Source organism: Diabrotica virgifera, chromosome 1, assembly GCF_917563875.1.
Source record: "Diabrotica virgifera virgifera chromosome 1, PGI_DIABVI_V3a".
Classification (NCBI taxonomy): Eukaryota; Metazoa; Arthropoda; class Insecta; order Coleoptera; family Chrysomelidae; genus Diabrotica; species Diabrotica virgifera.
The window spans coordinates 256,112,130-256,127,123 of NC_065443.1; the positions used below are offsets into that span (position 1 = coordinate 256,112,130).

General features: G+C 33.4%; 1 protein-coding gene across 1 annotated transcript in view; it reads right to left on the reverse strand.

The window, feature by feature from the left end:
* Nucleotides 1-351: 351 nt before the first annotated feature.
* LOC114330898 (uncharacterized) overlaps nt 352-14,994 on the reverse strand; it is a 180,851-nt gene continuing 166,208 nt past the window's right edge. The window contains exons 16-19 of the mRNA XM_050663392.1: nt 11,035-11,568; nt 2,946-3,278; nt 2,508-2,655; nt 352-742 (exon numbers count right to left, since the gene is read on the reverse strand). Coding sequence (XP_050519349.1) covers nt 456-742; nt 2,508-2,655; nt 2,946-3,278; nt 11,035-11,568 — 1,302 coding nt within the window. The 3' untranslated portion in view covers nt 352-455. The remainder of the gene's footprint in view (nt 743-2,507; nt 2,656-2,945; nt 3,279-11,034; nt 11,569-14,994) is intronic.

The window sequence follows — 14,994 nt, forward strand, 5'->3', positions numbered from 1 at the left end:
TTAATTCCAAACACCTTTTCATAATGGCAATTTTCAATATTGTAAAAAATAAAGCTACTTTACTCTTGAGTGAAATTCAAGCTTTTTGACATACCTCGTATAATATTCAAAAGATTTGATATTTGATGGTTAAATCTTAGGTTTTGGACCATGCAGAGCTTTTTATAAAGAATAACTTTTTTTCGTAAAATTAATAATAAAAAAGTTTTCCATATGGATACAACTTACAGGGACATACTGTATATGATTCACCGATTAAAAAAAAAAGGTTGTGTAACTTATTGACAACTCCTTCCAAATTATTTGTCATTTGACTGCCCGTCCTATTTAGAAAAATGTGAAAAAATGAAAAAAATTTCAAACGTTTATTTTGTCGAGTTTAGGGGTATAAATTTTCAATATATTATATCATTTATCAATATAAATTACTTTTCTGAACATTTTTTAAGATAAATTTATCTTTTAATATAATGATAAATATCGTCCCAAATGCTCATCCTGTCCGGTTCTGGATTAACATCCATCTTTAATTGTTTTCCAATATCTAAGAAATTAAACTGATCATTCTGTATCGGCTCCCACTCAATATTCAGATTATTTCCTGGTGGAGTTGGGTTAGAGAATTTGGCGAAGTTAGTCCACATCGTCACCAATTGTTTTATCGAAGTTTTATCTTCGTCCTTCAGATCTGTTGCGAATGCATTTTTAAATAGATATCCCAGTTCATCTGCATGACATGCTCCTGCAATAAACATTTATTTAAAGTTTAATTTAATTAAAGCAAAGTAGTGTAGGAAACAGAGGTTGAACTTCGCAAACTCGACACAAGTCCGGTTTTATTTTTTCTGGTATATCAAGGGGTGCTTATTGTGAGACTAACTTTTTCTTAAAAGGTTTCGCCTCGGAACACATTTTTATCTCTTTAAATGGGGTAGTTTGTGGTTTTTGCAAAACGCAGCCCTTCCTGTGGGTTTTTGCAAAAAAAACACTTAAGAGAAATATGAAGAGGACTATATTTTTTACAATTTATTCCGCTACAGCATATTATTTCTATCACCTACCGTTTGCCGGGGTGGCGCCCCAAAGTTGACAAGTTTTTAGAAAAGGTGTTTTTAAAAAAAATATATTTTTCCCTAACTGTAATGGAAATCAAGAAGAAACCCTGCGGCTATTAATTACAAATGAGTGGCTGATTTGGTGTATGTTTTTTTAACTGTAATTGACCATTTTTTAATTACAGTTTTTACCCATATACAAGTGTTATTTACAAATTTGTATAATGCACCCTCATATTTACCCCGAAACCACCCCAAAAAAAGGAAAATGAATAATGCAGATGTACAAAATTTGACTTTAGGCCACCAATGTGGCTTTAGGCTACAAAGAAAGTAAAATATAAGTCATAATGTGTAGCAGACAATGTGTTCTTTTATTTTCCACCAACTTTCCAGGTACGTTTTTAACAAAATGAATAGGTGACAAAGAAAAAACAAAAACTAGAGCCAGCCAAACCATTTCTGAGGTTTATGGCGCTACTGTGCCGTAACGGTTGCTCATACGAAAAAAATGCATACGAACTTATTTGTAGAGCAAATAGTGTTCTTTAATTCTGTATAAGTTTTTTTTAAAAAAAATGCATAGGTAATGAGAAAATCGTAAAAACATGCTCGCCAAACTTATTTTCAGGGATAGGGGTAGTTTCTGTAGGGATGTTGAAATAACCTTACCTATATATTTATGAAAAACCCTATTAATGGAGTATAGGCCCATATGGGTCCAAAAGGGAAAAAAATATTTTTTTAAGCCCCCGTTTTATTTTTTTTGCTACAGCGGCTGCACCAGTATTAAATGGTTTTTTGATGGACACGGTATCTTTAAAATGAACGGAGTTATTGTAAAAAAAAACAAACATAAGAGAGTGTATTACCAAATTCAAATTTGTCTAGGTCTAGGCGATAAAGCTCTCAATCAGGCAATATAAAGGATGTTGAGTAAGCGAGTACAACTATAAATATAGAAAAGAAAAATCATTGGCAAAAAACTCGCAATGTGAGTGTAAATACAAAATTAACAATATAAAAAAGATGTAGACACGTAGAAGGAACGCAAATGCAGACACGTGTTTCTGACTAATTAGTCGTCATCAGTACAGTATAGCGAAGTTAGAAGAAGGAGCAGTTTAACTTGGAAAAGGATCACTACAGGAGCAATGTTACCATTTGTAACAACAATGTCAAAAGACCCTGCCTTTCAGAGCGACGACCAATACAGTCACAGAAGTAAATCTACCCAAGGAAAGGAAAGCCAAAACATTAAGAAATATAGGATGTTGAGTAAGCGAATACAACTATAAATATAGAAAAGAAAAATCATTGGAAAAAATCGCAATGTGAATTTGAATACAAAATTAACAATATAAAAAATTATTTTTTTGTTTTTTGCCAAAGTGGAATAAGTTTAAAGTAGGTACATCTTGAAAAGTTTTATTTAAAGTAAAATCGCATTACCTGGACGTTTATCGTGAACCATTTTCTTCATCAGGTTAAGGCCTCCATCTAAAGTAAATCTATAAAAATATACAGGATTTTTTGACACCTTTGCTTGAACTTTTGCAGAAATTTTTATTCCAGCAGCAAAGTAGGCATCTGTTAAGAGCTAAAACAATAAAGTAAAGAATATGTCAACGTATTTTATTAAAAGTAAAGCAATATGGTGACAATTGAGATTAACTAACTAACAATTGACATTATTTATTTTTGTCCTTGTTTACATTGTGTACTTGAGTAATTATGCTTAAAGAATTACTCTTATTAAGTCTCTGAAAGTTATAATTGCTCTAACCTGCAAATCCAACATTTTTCACGGAGCTGCTATACCAGAAGCAAAACTTTTATTATTTAATAATGATTATTTTATATTCTTCTATTCTCAGTCAAAAAACTTACATTAATTCGTCCAATAGGATCAGTTTTTGGACGATAAAAATTTCTTAACTTTTCAACTAATCGATTGACTTTCTGTGTATCTGTAAAATTCGTCTCGTATGGTAGCATCTGCTCGATGGGTGTATCTGCTATCACTTTTGCATCAACCAGTTGAAGTGCCACCATGATATCTGCAAAAAGACCTTCACCGTCGTTGTAACCAATTATCACAGGCACATCGTTGTATTTTCCTGATTGGATTATGTCGATAGGTTTTTCTATTATAAATTCTGTTGGGTTGGGTTTTTCTATCACTGGAGATATTAAACAGAAATCTGCAAATAACTTCTTTGACTATAACAAAAAAGATAAGTAACTTTAAAAAAGGTCCAATTTTAGTGTGTAGTTAATACAGTGTAACTTGGTAAAAATAGCTACAGATGATCCCAAACCCTTTTTTCAGTGCGTCATTAATTTTGACGTCATATAGGATTTTAAGAATGTCGCAAATCATTAGGTACATGACATTTTAGTTAAATCTGACAGTTGTCAGAATATCTATATTTATATTTATGTAAACATCAATATTTATACCAATATTTGTCAAAATATTAATATTTAAAATATTTTAACGTAAAAATAAATAAATATAAATTCAAATTTCACTATACGATGTCCGAATATACCAATGACATAAAATATTTTTTCTACGAGCGTACAAAAATGTCTACTTTCGCTCACGCATTTTAGTTTAGAAAGTTTCACTTTTCCGCACGCGTGTTACTTTTCCGCACGCGTGTTACTTTTCCGCACGCGGTTTTTACTTTTCCGCACGCGTGTTAATTTAGATATGTTAATATGCCTGAAAGTAATTATCATACATGCAATAAACTATTATTTAGATATTATTTACTAATTTATTTCAAATATATCTTATTGTGTTCCTGTTTTAATGAAATTAACGCTAAAATTCGATGAAATAAAATTATTTTGACATAATATTCGAAAGTCAAATCGGTAGACAATAACAGTCCTTTTGAATAATCGTCATGGAAACCAAGATCGTCGTCATGCTAACTAATTATATTGAAAGTTTGGTTTTGACAACCTTGTCAAAGAATTAATTTGTGTATGTATTTTCATATTCATTAAATTAATTGATTAAGATTTGGTAATTTTTTAAAAACTCCCGCTTTGCGTCGTTCGGCAAACGGCAGTCGCGTGCGGAAAAGAATGACTTTCTGCACTTGTTAGGAAAATAACTATATATTTACGTCGCTGAAAAATACTAACCTAGAAATTACAATTGTCATTTTACCATAATAAGATTTGTGAAAATACTGTACACGATCGATTTCTTTTGTGACAAATTATCTTTATTCGCATCATTGATTGAGTATCTATTTAGAGTATTGTAATCGCCAACCAATTATACATCTTTAAGTATAAAGGATTTTTTTTATATAATTACCCGAAACATTTTCTAAGTTTAACCCTTAAACGCCCAACCTTTTTTAGGTTCCATGTATGCCCAAGGGTGGGTAAAAAATGTCCACCTAGAAAATAGCTAATATATTTATTAAGAGTTGTTGGAAATGGATTAAACTTAAGAATCTTATACTTAATAAACACAGCATCTTCTAAAATATCAATATAAACAATTTACAAACCCTACAATAAAATTACAATGTACATCAAAATTAACATACCAGTAAAAGCCAGTAATTCAGATTTGTCGATTTTCTCCACATTCTTCCTTTCAGTCTCCTCATTGGCGGATAGTTATGTCGATTATGTAAATATACGTCGATAATTATATGGATTATTTTCCTACCAACGAGAAATTATATAGAAACCTTTAGTAACAAGTTTTACCAAGGGTGTACTTTTTGTACACACCCATATTTAACTCAAGATGTTACTTTTATTTTCAAAAATATCGGTAGAACCAAATTAACATTCGATAAAGGGCTGTCTTTTTAACAATAAATAATTTTTGAAAAAATTTTAAACACGTAAATAAATATGTTACAAGGGAATACGCATTAGGTGGACATTTTTTACCCACCCTTGGTCGTTTAAGGGTTAATGCATAATAATCACAGAGGTAAGTTCTTTTCTGTCACTTCCAACTGTAATGCGTTAGAGCGAACTCGATAGTCTGTGACTGAAAAACGGGTTTGGGATGATCTGTAGGTACAAAAAGCAGTTTTAAATTGCCTATTATGATGCTAAGAATAGCTGCAAACTAAACAAAAATTAATTTGTAACCAATGACAAGCTGTGACACGCGACGCACCTCTACCGGTCACTGTGACCTCGGGTATATAACATTAAAAGGGATAACAGGTTGACAGAGGCAATCTCCATAGACAGATGAGTGAGAAAAGAATCTATTCTGTCTTCGGTGTTATTTAATGTATTGATTCAATAAAATTGTGTTTTGACTAGGAAAGTTTTGGGGTAGTTCTGATTTCTTTCATTATATATGGATTTTGGGCTGCTGAATCCGAATATGAGGTTTGCGGACAAAATTTCTTGCCGGAACATTGAAAAAATCGCGAAAAAACCGAAAAATTTCAGCTTTTTTCCGGTTTTTTGCTCAAAGCTCGAAAACTATTAACTTTTAGTAAATGGTCTGTTAACAGAAATTAAAGTACTTAAAATTATCTACAAATATTACTATCTACTTTTTTTTCAGACTAACCGTTCGGTCTAAAGTACAAGTTGAAAATTGCCAATTTTTGACGGTCTCGGCAAAACCCACTTTTTACATTCCAAAACTGTATTTTTTATTAGAATGCTGTCATTTGATAAATTTCTCCTAGTTTTCTGTACAAATAATAAATGTTAGTTCATAAGTATGGTATGTCTCTTGTGACAACTTTCATGGGTCCATTCCGTCCTAAGAGGCCGGGAATGTCTCTGCTTTTCCCTTAGAGCCACAGAAGATCAGTCACGGATGGAGTCACAGTTTTAGTTGGTGCTAACATTTCTTTCAGATATGTTATCTTGATTTCTGATAAACCTTGAGGTTTTGTCCTTTTAAGATGAATTAGTTGAACAGCTCCCTGACTTCCATAAACCTCAGGCACGGGTTTCTTTTTTATCCGAGGAATGGATTGCTTAGGAGCTACTGCATATTTTGGTGCAATACAAGAAATGCCACATATGACGTGAAAAGTGTGGTATTCGTCGATTGTGTGTACGTTAAAATCAGCGTTATCCTACACCAGGTCAATTTTCTGCGGATTGCCTGCGAATGCTGACACTTCCGGGCGAATAGCTTCTGTATAGGATGAAAAAAACCCCAAAGAAGAAACTACATCAACCTATTTTCTTGAGCCGTACTTTTTGTAAAGAAAACGGCCAACCCTGCAAGGAATGGTGAGACCAACTATCTGGGCCTTACTGCCGTTACAAGACTTTGAGCAAGCGCGTTGCTTATCTGGAAGTGTCAGCAATCGCAGGCGATCCGCAGAAAATTGACCAGCCGTGCTTTACCCAACAGGTGTACGAAAACGCTGATTTTAACCCTTTCTATGCCAGGCCTTAATTTGCATGTTGGTCCCTCAATCACAAAGGTTTTTCATGCTTAGAGTCCTATTGCCTTATATATACGTCGCATATAAATAAACAAATAAATGACCAAAACATGTTTTTACCGAGTTTTTTTAACCAACTTAAAAGTTTTCTTTTCAAAAGTACTCATCAGAGAGCAAAACCAACTTGAAAAAATGTAACTAACTTAAAAAAAATAATGTATTGTAAATTAACATCAAAAGTTTTCTTTTGTGTGGTACTCCTCAAAACATGACACTACGCAAAGGCCGACTCCGCATCTTGCACACATGTATCTCGATTCGCTTCTTTTTTTTCTGGTCTTTTCTGTGGCTACAAACGCTTCACCTTCTAGCAGCTACCTATAAGCTTTGCCATCAGTGCTACAATATAGCATATATCTAAAATATGTGAACAAATATATACGGCAATGGGTCCGCATGAGCTGTCTTAGTTGCCAATATTTTGAGGCTTTGGGAACAATAATCTAAAATTTTCGGACATATTTCTACGGCATTGGGACACCAATGAGTCTAAAATTTTATAAGCAACGCATATTTTCGGCTTTGGTAAATTGAGACCATAACACCTTGAACGTATATATACGGCGGCTGGGAATACAGACCCACTTTCTCAAAAACATATATTATATATGCAGCGTTGGGACAGAAAGGGTTAACGTACATGCAATCGACGGATACCCACTTTTTACGGCATGGATGGCATTTTTGTATTGCACCAAAACATGCAATAGCTCCCAACCAATCCATTCTTCGGCTAAAAACTCTACCCGCACCTGAGGTTTATGGAAGTTAGAAAGCTGTTCAACTAATACATTTGAAATGACAAAACCTCAAGGTTTATCAGAAATCAAGATCATCCGAAGGGAATGTTAACAACAAACGGAAATTGTGACTCCATCCGTGCCTGATCTTCTGTGGCTCTAAGGGAAAAGCAGAGACATTCTCGGTATTTTAGGATGGAATGGATTCATGGAAGCTGTGAGAAGAGACATACCATATTCATATTATTAACTAACATTTATTATTTGTACAGGAAACTAGGAGAAATTTATCACATGACAGCATTCTAACAAAAACTAAAGTTTTGGAATGTAAAAAGTGGGTTTTGCCAAAACCGTTAAAAATTGGCAATTTTCAACTTGCACTTTAGACCGAACGGTTCGTCTGAAAAAAAAAAAGTAAATAGTGGTATTTGTAGATAATTTTAAGTACTTTAATTTCTGTTAGCAGACCATTTACTAAAAGTTATTAGTTTTCGAGATTTGAGCAAAAAAGCGGAAAAAAGCTGAATATTTCGATTTTTTCAATGTTTCGGCAAGAAATTTTGACCGCAAACCTCATATTTGGAGTCAGCAGCCCAAAATCCATATGAAAGAAATCAGAACTACCCCAAAACTTTCCCACTAGGGAGCTCGTAGAGTACAAATTGACTGAATCATATTAGGCGAGTGGCACGCACCCCCAAAATGACCAGGTACTGATTACGGTGTGGTGGCCAAAATTACAGGCTAATTTCGGTCATACTTTATACTTTTGCTGGTGCTGAAAATGAAAATGAAGTTTATCTTGAATTTTATGTGGAGGAACAGTGTCAAAATCGGAATTTTACCCTAAAAATAAAAAATAAATAAATCACGTTTTTTTGCGTTTAACCCACTACAACTTAATTTCAAAGTTGAATCAAAAAGGTTTAGTGACAAAATATGAAATTTAGCTTTTTAATCACATTTGTGTTAAAATATAGAGTACAAAGAAGTTTTCTGGAAAGGTTTAGAACAAAATGTTTTATAGACAACAATGGTGCAACTTTTAATACCGACGTTATACACCCCCAACAAAACCCTTATTTCTCCAGATACTGACCACGGGTGGTGAATGACTCATTTTGGTCTTACTTTATGTTTTTGATGGTACTGAAAACAAAAAGAAAGTTTATTTTGAATTTTAAGTGGGGAAACATTGTCAAAATCGCAATTTTACTCTAGAAATAGAAAAAATGAAATCACGATTTCCTTAAAATTAAAAGACCATTTTTTTTTATAAAACATTTTTATCTGAAGATCTCTCGAAAACTTCTTTGTACTTCATGTTTTATCATAAACGTGATTAACTTTCGGATGACAAAGGGGGTAAATTTGGACCCCAGCGTAGGTTTTTATTTAATAAATTCAAAAGTATTTTCCATTTTTAAGTCATTATTTTTTTATTTGGCTTTCATATCAGTCTAGATATCCTCATATTTTGAAATAAAGAAATTCTCTATATTTTACGAATAAAAAATATATTCTGAAGTCGACTTTTAGTAAAATACCGTCTATTATGTGGAATTCCAAGTAGTTTTACACTGCGCGTTATCAAAATCTATTTTTAGACTGTGGTGCCTGTTATGTATGGTTTGTTTAGCAGTAAATGGTTGACTTCAATTAGTGCTATCGTAAATATTATTAAATTTATCTGACCTCGCCCATTGTTAAGACCCACCCGGATCGATAAGCAACCGAGTTAGACAGAGTTGTTCTTTTGACAATTAACACTGACTAGACGGTACTCCTATAATAAAACAAGGAATCCACAAAATTTACAATAATTACGACGCCAGAAACAAAAAACGGATGTGAAATATTTTGCTTTGCATTATTTATCCGAAATTAATGTTTTCAAATGAGTTTTAAAATAAATTAAATCTATTTTAATTGATACGATTATAGAAAAACAAACATTCAAACATATTTAAATTTTACCTGAAACCGGGCCTTTTATACTATTGAAGTACCAGTACAAGTATTGACCATTGAAGTCAACCATTTACTGCTAAACGTACCATACGAATCATGACATTCCTGTCTGCTACAGTTAGTCATTTTTATTATTTCCTGGCGTATATTATTATAGTTTCTTAATATTTTTTGTACATATAAGACATGGCCCGCAAATATCTTACTGAGGCTGAGTTACAGGAAATTGTTACTGCTAGCGATTTTTGTGATGATATAGAAAATGAAATAGTATCAGAAAACGAGGATGTATTGTTAGATGAAGATTTAAATGCTGAAAACATTCATCCCAGGTCATTTTTGACCTGGGGTCACTTTTTACCCCCTTTGGTCATCCGTGTAACAAAAAAAGGTTGGTCATCGGAAGGTTAAGAATCTAAATTTCACATTTTGTCACTCAAATTTTTCCGATTTAACTTTGAAATTCACAAATCTGCACCTTTTATTTTAAAAAATTCATAGATTTTATTAGAATAAGAACGAAAGCTTGAAACAAATCCCTTTGTCTTCAGAAAGGTGAGAAATATACGATATAAAAATTTTAGAAAGAATGTTAAAAAATGGAACAGAGTTGTAGTAAGTTAAATGTATGGCGATAGAAGATGACTGTTGGGCGAAATATGCTTGCATCCTTTTACCACCAAGTTATAATACCATTTAAGTAAGCGAATGTGTATTTCGAGCATATTTTTAGAAAAGTGCACTTAAACCCTTTTACTTATAACCCGCTCAATTGAGCAAAGCTTGTCCATACAATTTCTAGTGTAAAGTTTGTTTAGCAAAATTACATTAACCTTCCGCCGGTAACGTGAATTCTTGTAACATAGTTGGTAACGTCGGTCTGCAACACCGACTTTTTTAATAATGAATATCTTAGGTTGTGATTTTCTGTTAATATTTTGGTATGACTAAATGTTTAATATAACTATATTTAAATAACAATACAGTAATAAATGATCAATATTTATTTATATTCGGGAAAAAACGCACATTAAAAAAATTGGGTTCTTTTAGATACTAACATAATTGATAAACAATTTACAAAAACTTGTCAAGTTTTTGAATACAAAATATCAACAATCATATCGACAAGGGTTTAAGTGTCACAAAAAAAAATAAAATTATTCAACAAATGTCCAACACAAACTGAAATTATTGTCCGTTTGTTTCCTCATTTTCTTATACACTCCACTGCACCGCACTGTTCGGTTCTGGTTCGGAATTAGCAACAATTTCGCCAAAAAGTTGTTGCAACCTGACTTGTTTTCTTTCGTAATCAATATTCACATACAACTCCTAAAATTAATATCTATTATTTAAACTGACTATGGACCAAAAACGACAAAAACTTACCGTTAAGTATAACACAAATGGTAACCTCGGTCTCTCACAACGTCAGGTCAAATAACATATGAACTATCAACACTTGGCCACAGATTTTTCAAGACTGAATAGTGTGATGAGGATTTGAAAGCTACCTGGCCGCGCGGACAAAAAATATGCGCATTTGAGTTTTACCGCGAAAATCCATTACGTCGGCGTCAGGGTCCTTACGTTACCACTCGAAGGTTAAGTACTTATGAAATTTACTATTTTATTTGGGAAACAAGTCACAATTTAGGTTTGAAATTAAATTTATTTGACCTTTCGACATCCACTTCGGATATCGTTATCAAAATTACAAAATAAAATGGTAAATTGCATAAGATGCCACAAGGAAATAGCTTCTTCAGAACAATATTAAGTAGTTACCTTAAGAAAACTATTTTGTTGGTCGTAAACCTCTTTGACAGGTATATCTCTCAAACTTTTCAAAAGTTCCTTTTCAGACATAGTGGATTTTCCATGAAACTTGGCAAACTCAGTTACTGGGAAGTTTGTTAGACACCACGGATTTAATGTTGACCCACTCTGCATTATGGCTTTATGAAACAAGCCTTTCGCTGAAGGAGATAAGAGTAAATATTCAACAGAAGTTGCTCCTGCACTTTCTCCGAATATGGTAACGTTATTGGGATCTCCATTGAACTTTCTAATATTTCTTTGGACCCACTTTAAAGCTAGTACTTGATCTTTTAGACCTGCATTTCCAGGAACGTCCAGTGATTCGTCTTTTAAACTAAGAAAACCTAATAGACCAACTCGATAAGCGATAGTGACCAGAACTATATCTTGAGTCATAAGATATTCTGGACCGAGTATTTTAGTTTCGTGAGATCCTGCTACAAAACCTCCCCCATGAATAAAGACCATCACAGGTTTCAATTTGGTTTCTTCACTGGGAAGCTGAAAAAATAATAGTAACTAAATATCATAGATTTAGGCTAAGATAGGTTATTAAATGGATTACAAATGAAGTTTTTTTATTTACATAAACCCGCATCACCCATGAAAGATTGATATTTATAATTATTATATTATTTTATCAACATTTTACTACCAACAAAATTAATAAACTAACAACTTTATCAGACATGAACAACAAGGATTCAGATCCGGAAGCGTAGACGCCGTCTTTGTACTGAGACAAATCACAATAATGGCCATTGAGTACAATAAACCAGCATATCTATATTTTATAGACCTGACAAAGACTTTCGATCGCATCGAAATTGAAGACGTCTTACATTTACTGTATAGAAGAAACACACCAATCAATATTATAAAAACCATCGAAAACATCTACTTTCATAATCGAATACAGGCAAAGATAAATGGAAAACTAACGCAGTTTATACCAGTACAAAGCGGAGTCAGACAAGGTGACTTGTTAAGCCAACTGCTCTTTAATAATATAATAATGGACGAAATAATCGAAGCAGTACGTAAAGGTCATGGCTACAGAATGGGAAATAAAGAAATCCAAATATTATGTTATGCAGACGACGCCACATTAATCGCTGAGACAGAAGACGATCTCCAAAGATTAACTAACACACATATTCAATACAACACCCAAGAAATACAATATACGATAATATTAGCAGAAAAAATCCAAATGTATGACAACATCTAAATACCCACTACGATGTAAAATCGAAATTAATGGGAAAATAATGAAGCAGGCAGCAATGTTTAGATATCTGGGAATAGATATAACCAGTTACGGAAATGATGAAGGGGAAGTACGACAACAAAGCTTAAACGCAAGTAAAGCGGAGAGATCTCTTAATGACACAATCTGGAAGAACAAACACATAAGACAAGACACAAAAGCAAAAATCTATAGAGCAGCAATTAGACCTTTATTGACATACACGGCGGAGATAAGACCTGACACATCTAAAACGAGACGACTACAAGAAACAGAGATAAAAATACTCCTACGAATATCAGGGAAAAGTCTGTTGGATAGGGAGAGAAGCGAAAACATAAGAAGACAATGCAATGTAGGAGACATAAAAGGATTGGTGACAAAACGGAAACAGGAGTGGAACGAACACATTAGTAAAATGGCAGAGGATAAGATAGTACGAATAGCAGGAGATAAGTTACCAAATGGACGAAGAAGTACTGGCAGACCAAGAAAATATGGTGCGATAACTTAAACAATTTAGGAGGCTAATATTTAATAAGAAACAGGCTTTAAAGCCTACATAACAAAGGAAGAAGAAGAAGAAGAAGACATTATTTTATAAAATACATTTATATTTTTAAGATAGTAACAAATAGACTTCCGAACGGTAAGGTTGTATCCGAGACGTTCTTATCAACGAGTAGTTAAATTAGTATATTATTAAGAATATTATTTATCGTGAGTGATGTCCGACGATCCAATTAAATGGTCGTTATATTATCACGAAACCAGAAACCAAAAGTCGATTAATAAGTAAGTTTTTACTTTTATTTTTATTAAAAATAAAGGAACAATTATTATTTTAAACCAACTGAGACGCCAACTGAGGCAATATTAGTCCAGGAAAAGAACGTTTTATTTTCAGAAAATGCACAACGTTCGCAAAATGAACAAGCATTATATAATGCATGGGTTCAATCAGAAAATAATGTTCAAAAACTTAATATAGATAATCAGCGCCTAAATCAAATAATTATCACAATGGAGCAAAGATTAGCAAAGCTTGAGAATACCCAACAAGATATAGGGTCAACAGCAAGCGCCGATAAAACAAAAACCAAAACAGACAAATCTGAATATTTTACCGATGAAGAAGATTTAGCCAACGAAACGGAGTGGATAAGACAAGAGAACAGGAGGACCAAAAAACGCAAAATGGATACTTCATTATCTCCTCCCTCTCCAGAGAAAGCAACAGCTGTAAAGCAAATTCACAAGCCAAAACTGCCACCGCCGGTTGTAGTAGAAGGTTTCGAAGATGCTGCCAACTTAAGTAAGACTCTAGTCGATGCTAGTATTAAATTCACCATGAAAATAATAAACAGTGAAGTCATAAAAATCATATGCAAATAAACAAGAAAGACCAATCAGAGTAATGGTTAAGAAACTACATCATTCCTATCAGCCTAATGACATAGTAAAGGAGCTATAAAGAAGAGGATATAAAGCTATACAAGCTGATAAGAAATTGAAGTGGAGAACTAAAAAACCTCTTGATATGTTCATCCTGACGTTCAGACAAGATGAAGATATAAACAAAATCTTTGGAATAACTGACATTTTGAGCATGAGAGTAGAAATTGTACCACTAAGGAGCTTGAAGCTGGTACCACAGTGCAAAAGATGCCAGGCCTATCGTCATACCTGGAAATATTGTAATAAGGAACCAAGATGTGTTAAATGCATCGGTAAGCACCTTACCAAAGATTGTCAGAAACCACTAAAAGAGGAACCAAAGTGTATCCATTGTGGTGAAAATCATCCTGCAAGCTACCGAGGATGTTATGTAGCCAAAAAAATACAAAAGCTGAGAAATCAGAGAACAAATAAGGCCAGTCTACCAAAACCACCACAAAGGGTCAATGAGAAGGAAAATCCAAAAGCACAAAACGTCACTGCAAATAGAAAATACAGAGATGTAGTTAATAATGTAAAACAAACGGACCAAGAATTGGAAACCGAGAATTCATTGAAAATAATATTAGAAAAACTCATCAAGATAGATGACAAAATAACACAAATAGATATACGCGTTACTAGATTGGAACATAGCGCTAAAGGAGCTATACCGAAAATTCGAAATGGCTAAGCAACTACGAATCATGGAATGGAATGCCAATGGGCTTCTGCAACATAAAAATGAACTGCAAACTGTCCTAGATACAGAAGAAGTTGATTTATGTCTCATAGCTGAAACACATTTCACGAAACAATCTTTTATAAAGCTTAGAGGATACAGGGTATACCACACTACCCATCCTGACAATGCAGCCAAAGGAGGCAGCGCACTAATAATAAAAGATAACATTGAACATTATGAGGAGCTAAAATATGAAACAGAACACATACAAGCAACTACGGTATGTGTCAAACTCAAAACTAATTGCGAAGTTAATGTAAGCTCAATTTATAGCCCCCTAGGCATTCCATTAAAAAAGAACAGTATGTAGAATACTTGAAAAGTTTGCGAAAAAGATATATCATTGGAGGTGACTTTAATGCAAAGCACACCCAATGGGGATCAAGATTAACAACAACTAAAGGAAAAGAGTTACTGGCAGCCATAAAAGAACAGAAATGTGAAGTAATATCAACAGGTAGACCGACTTATTGGCCAACAGATACAAACAAAATAC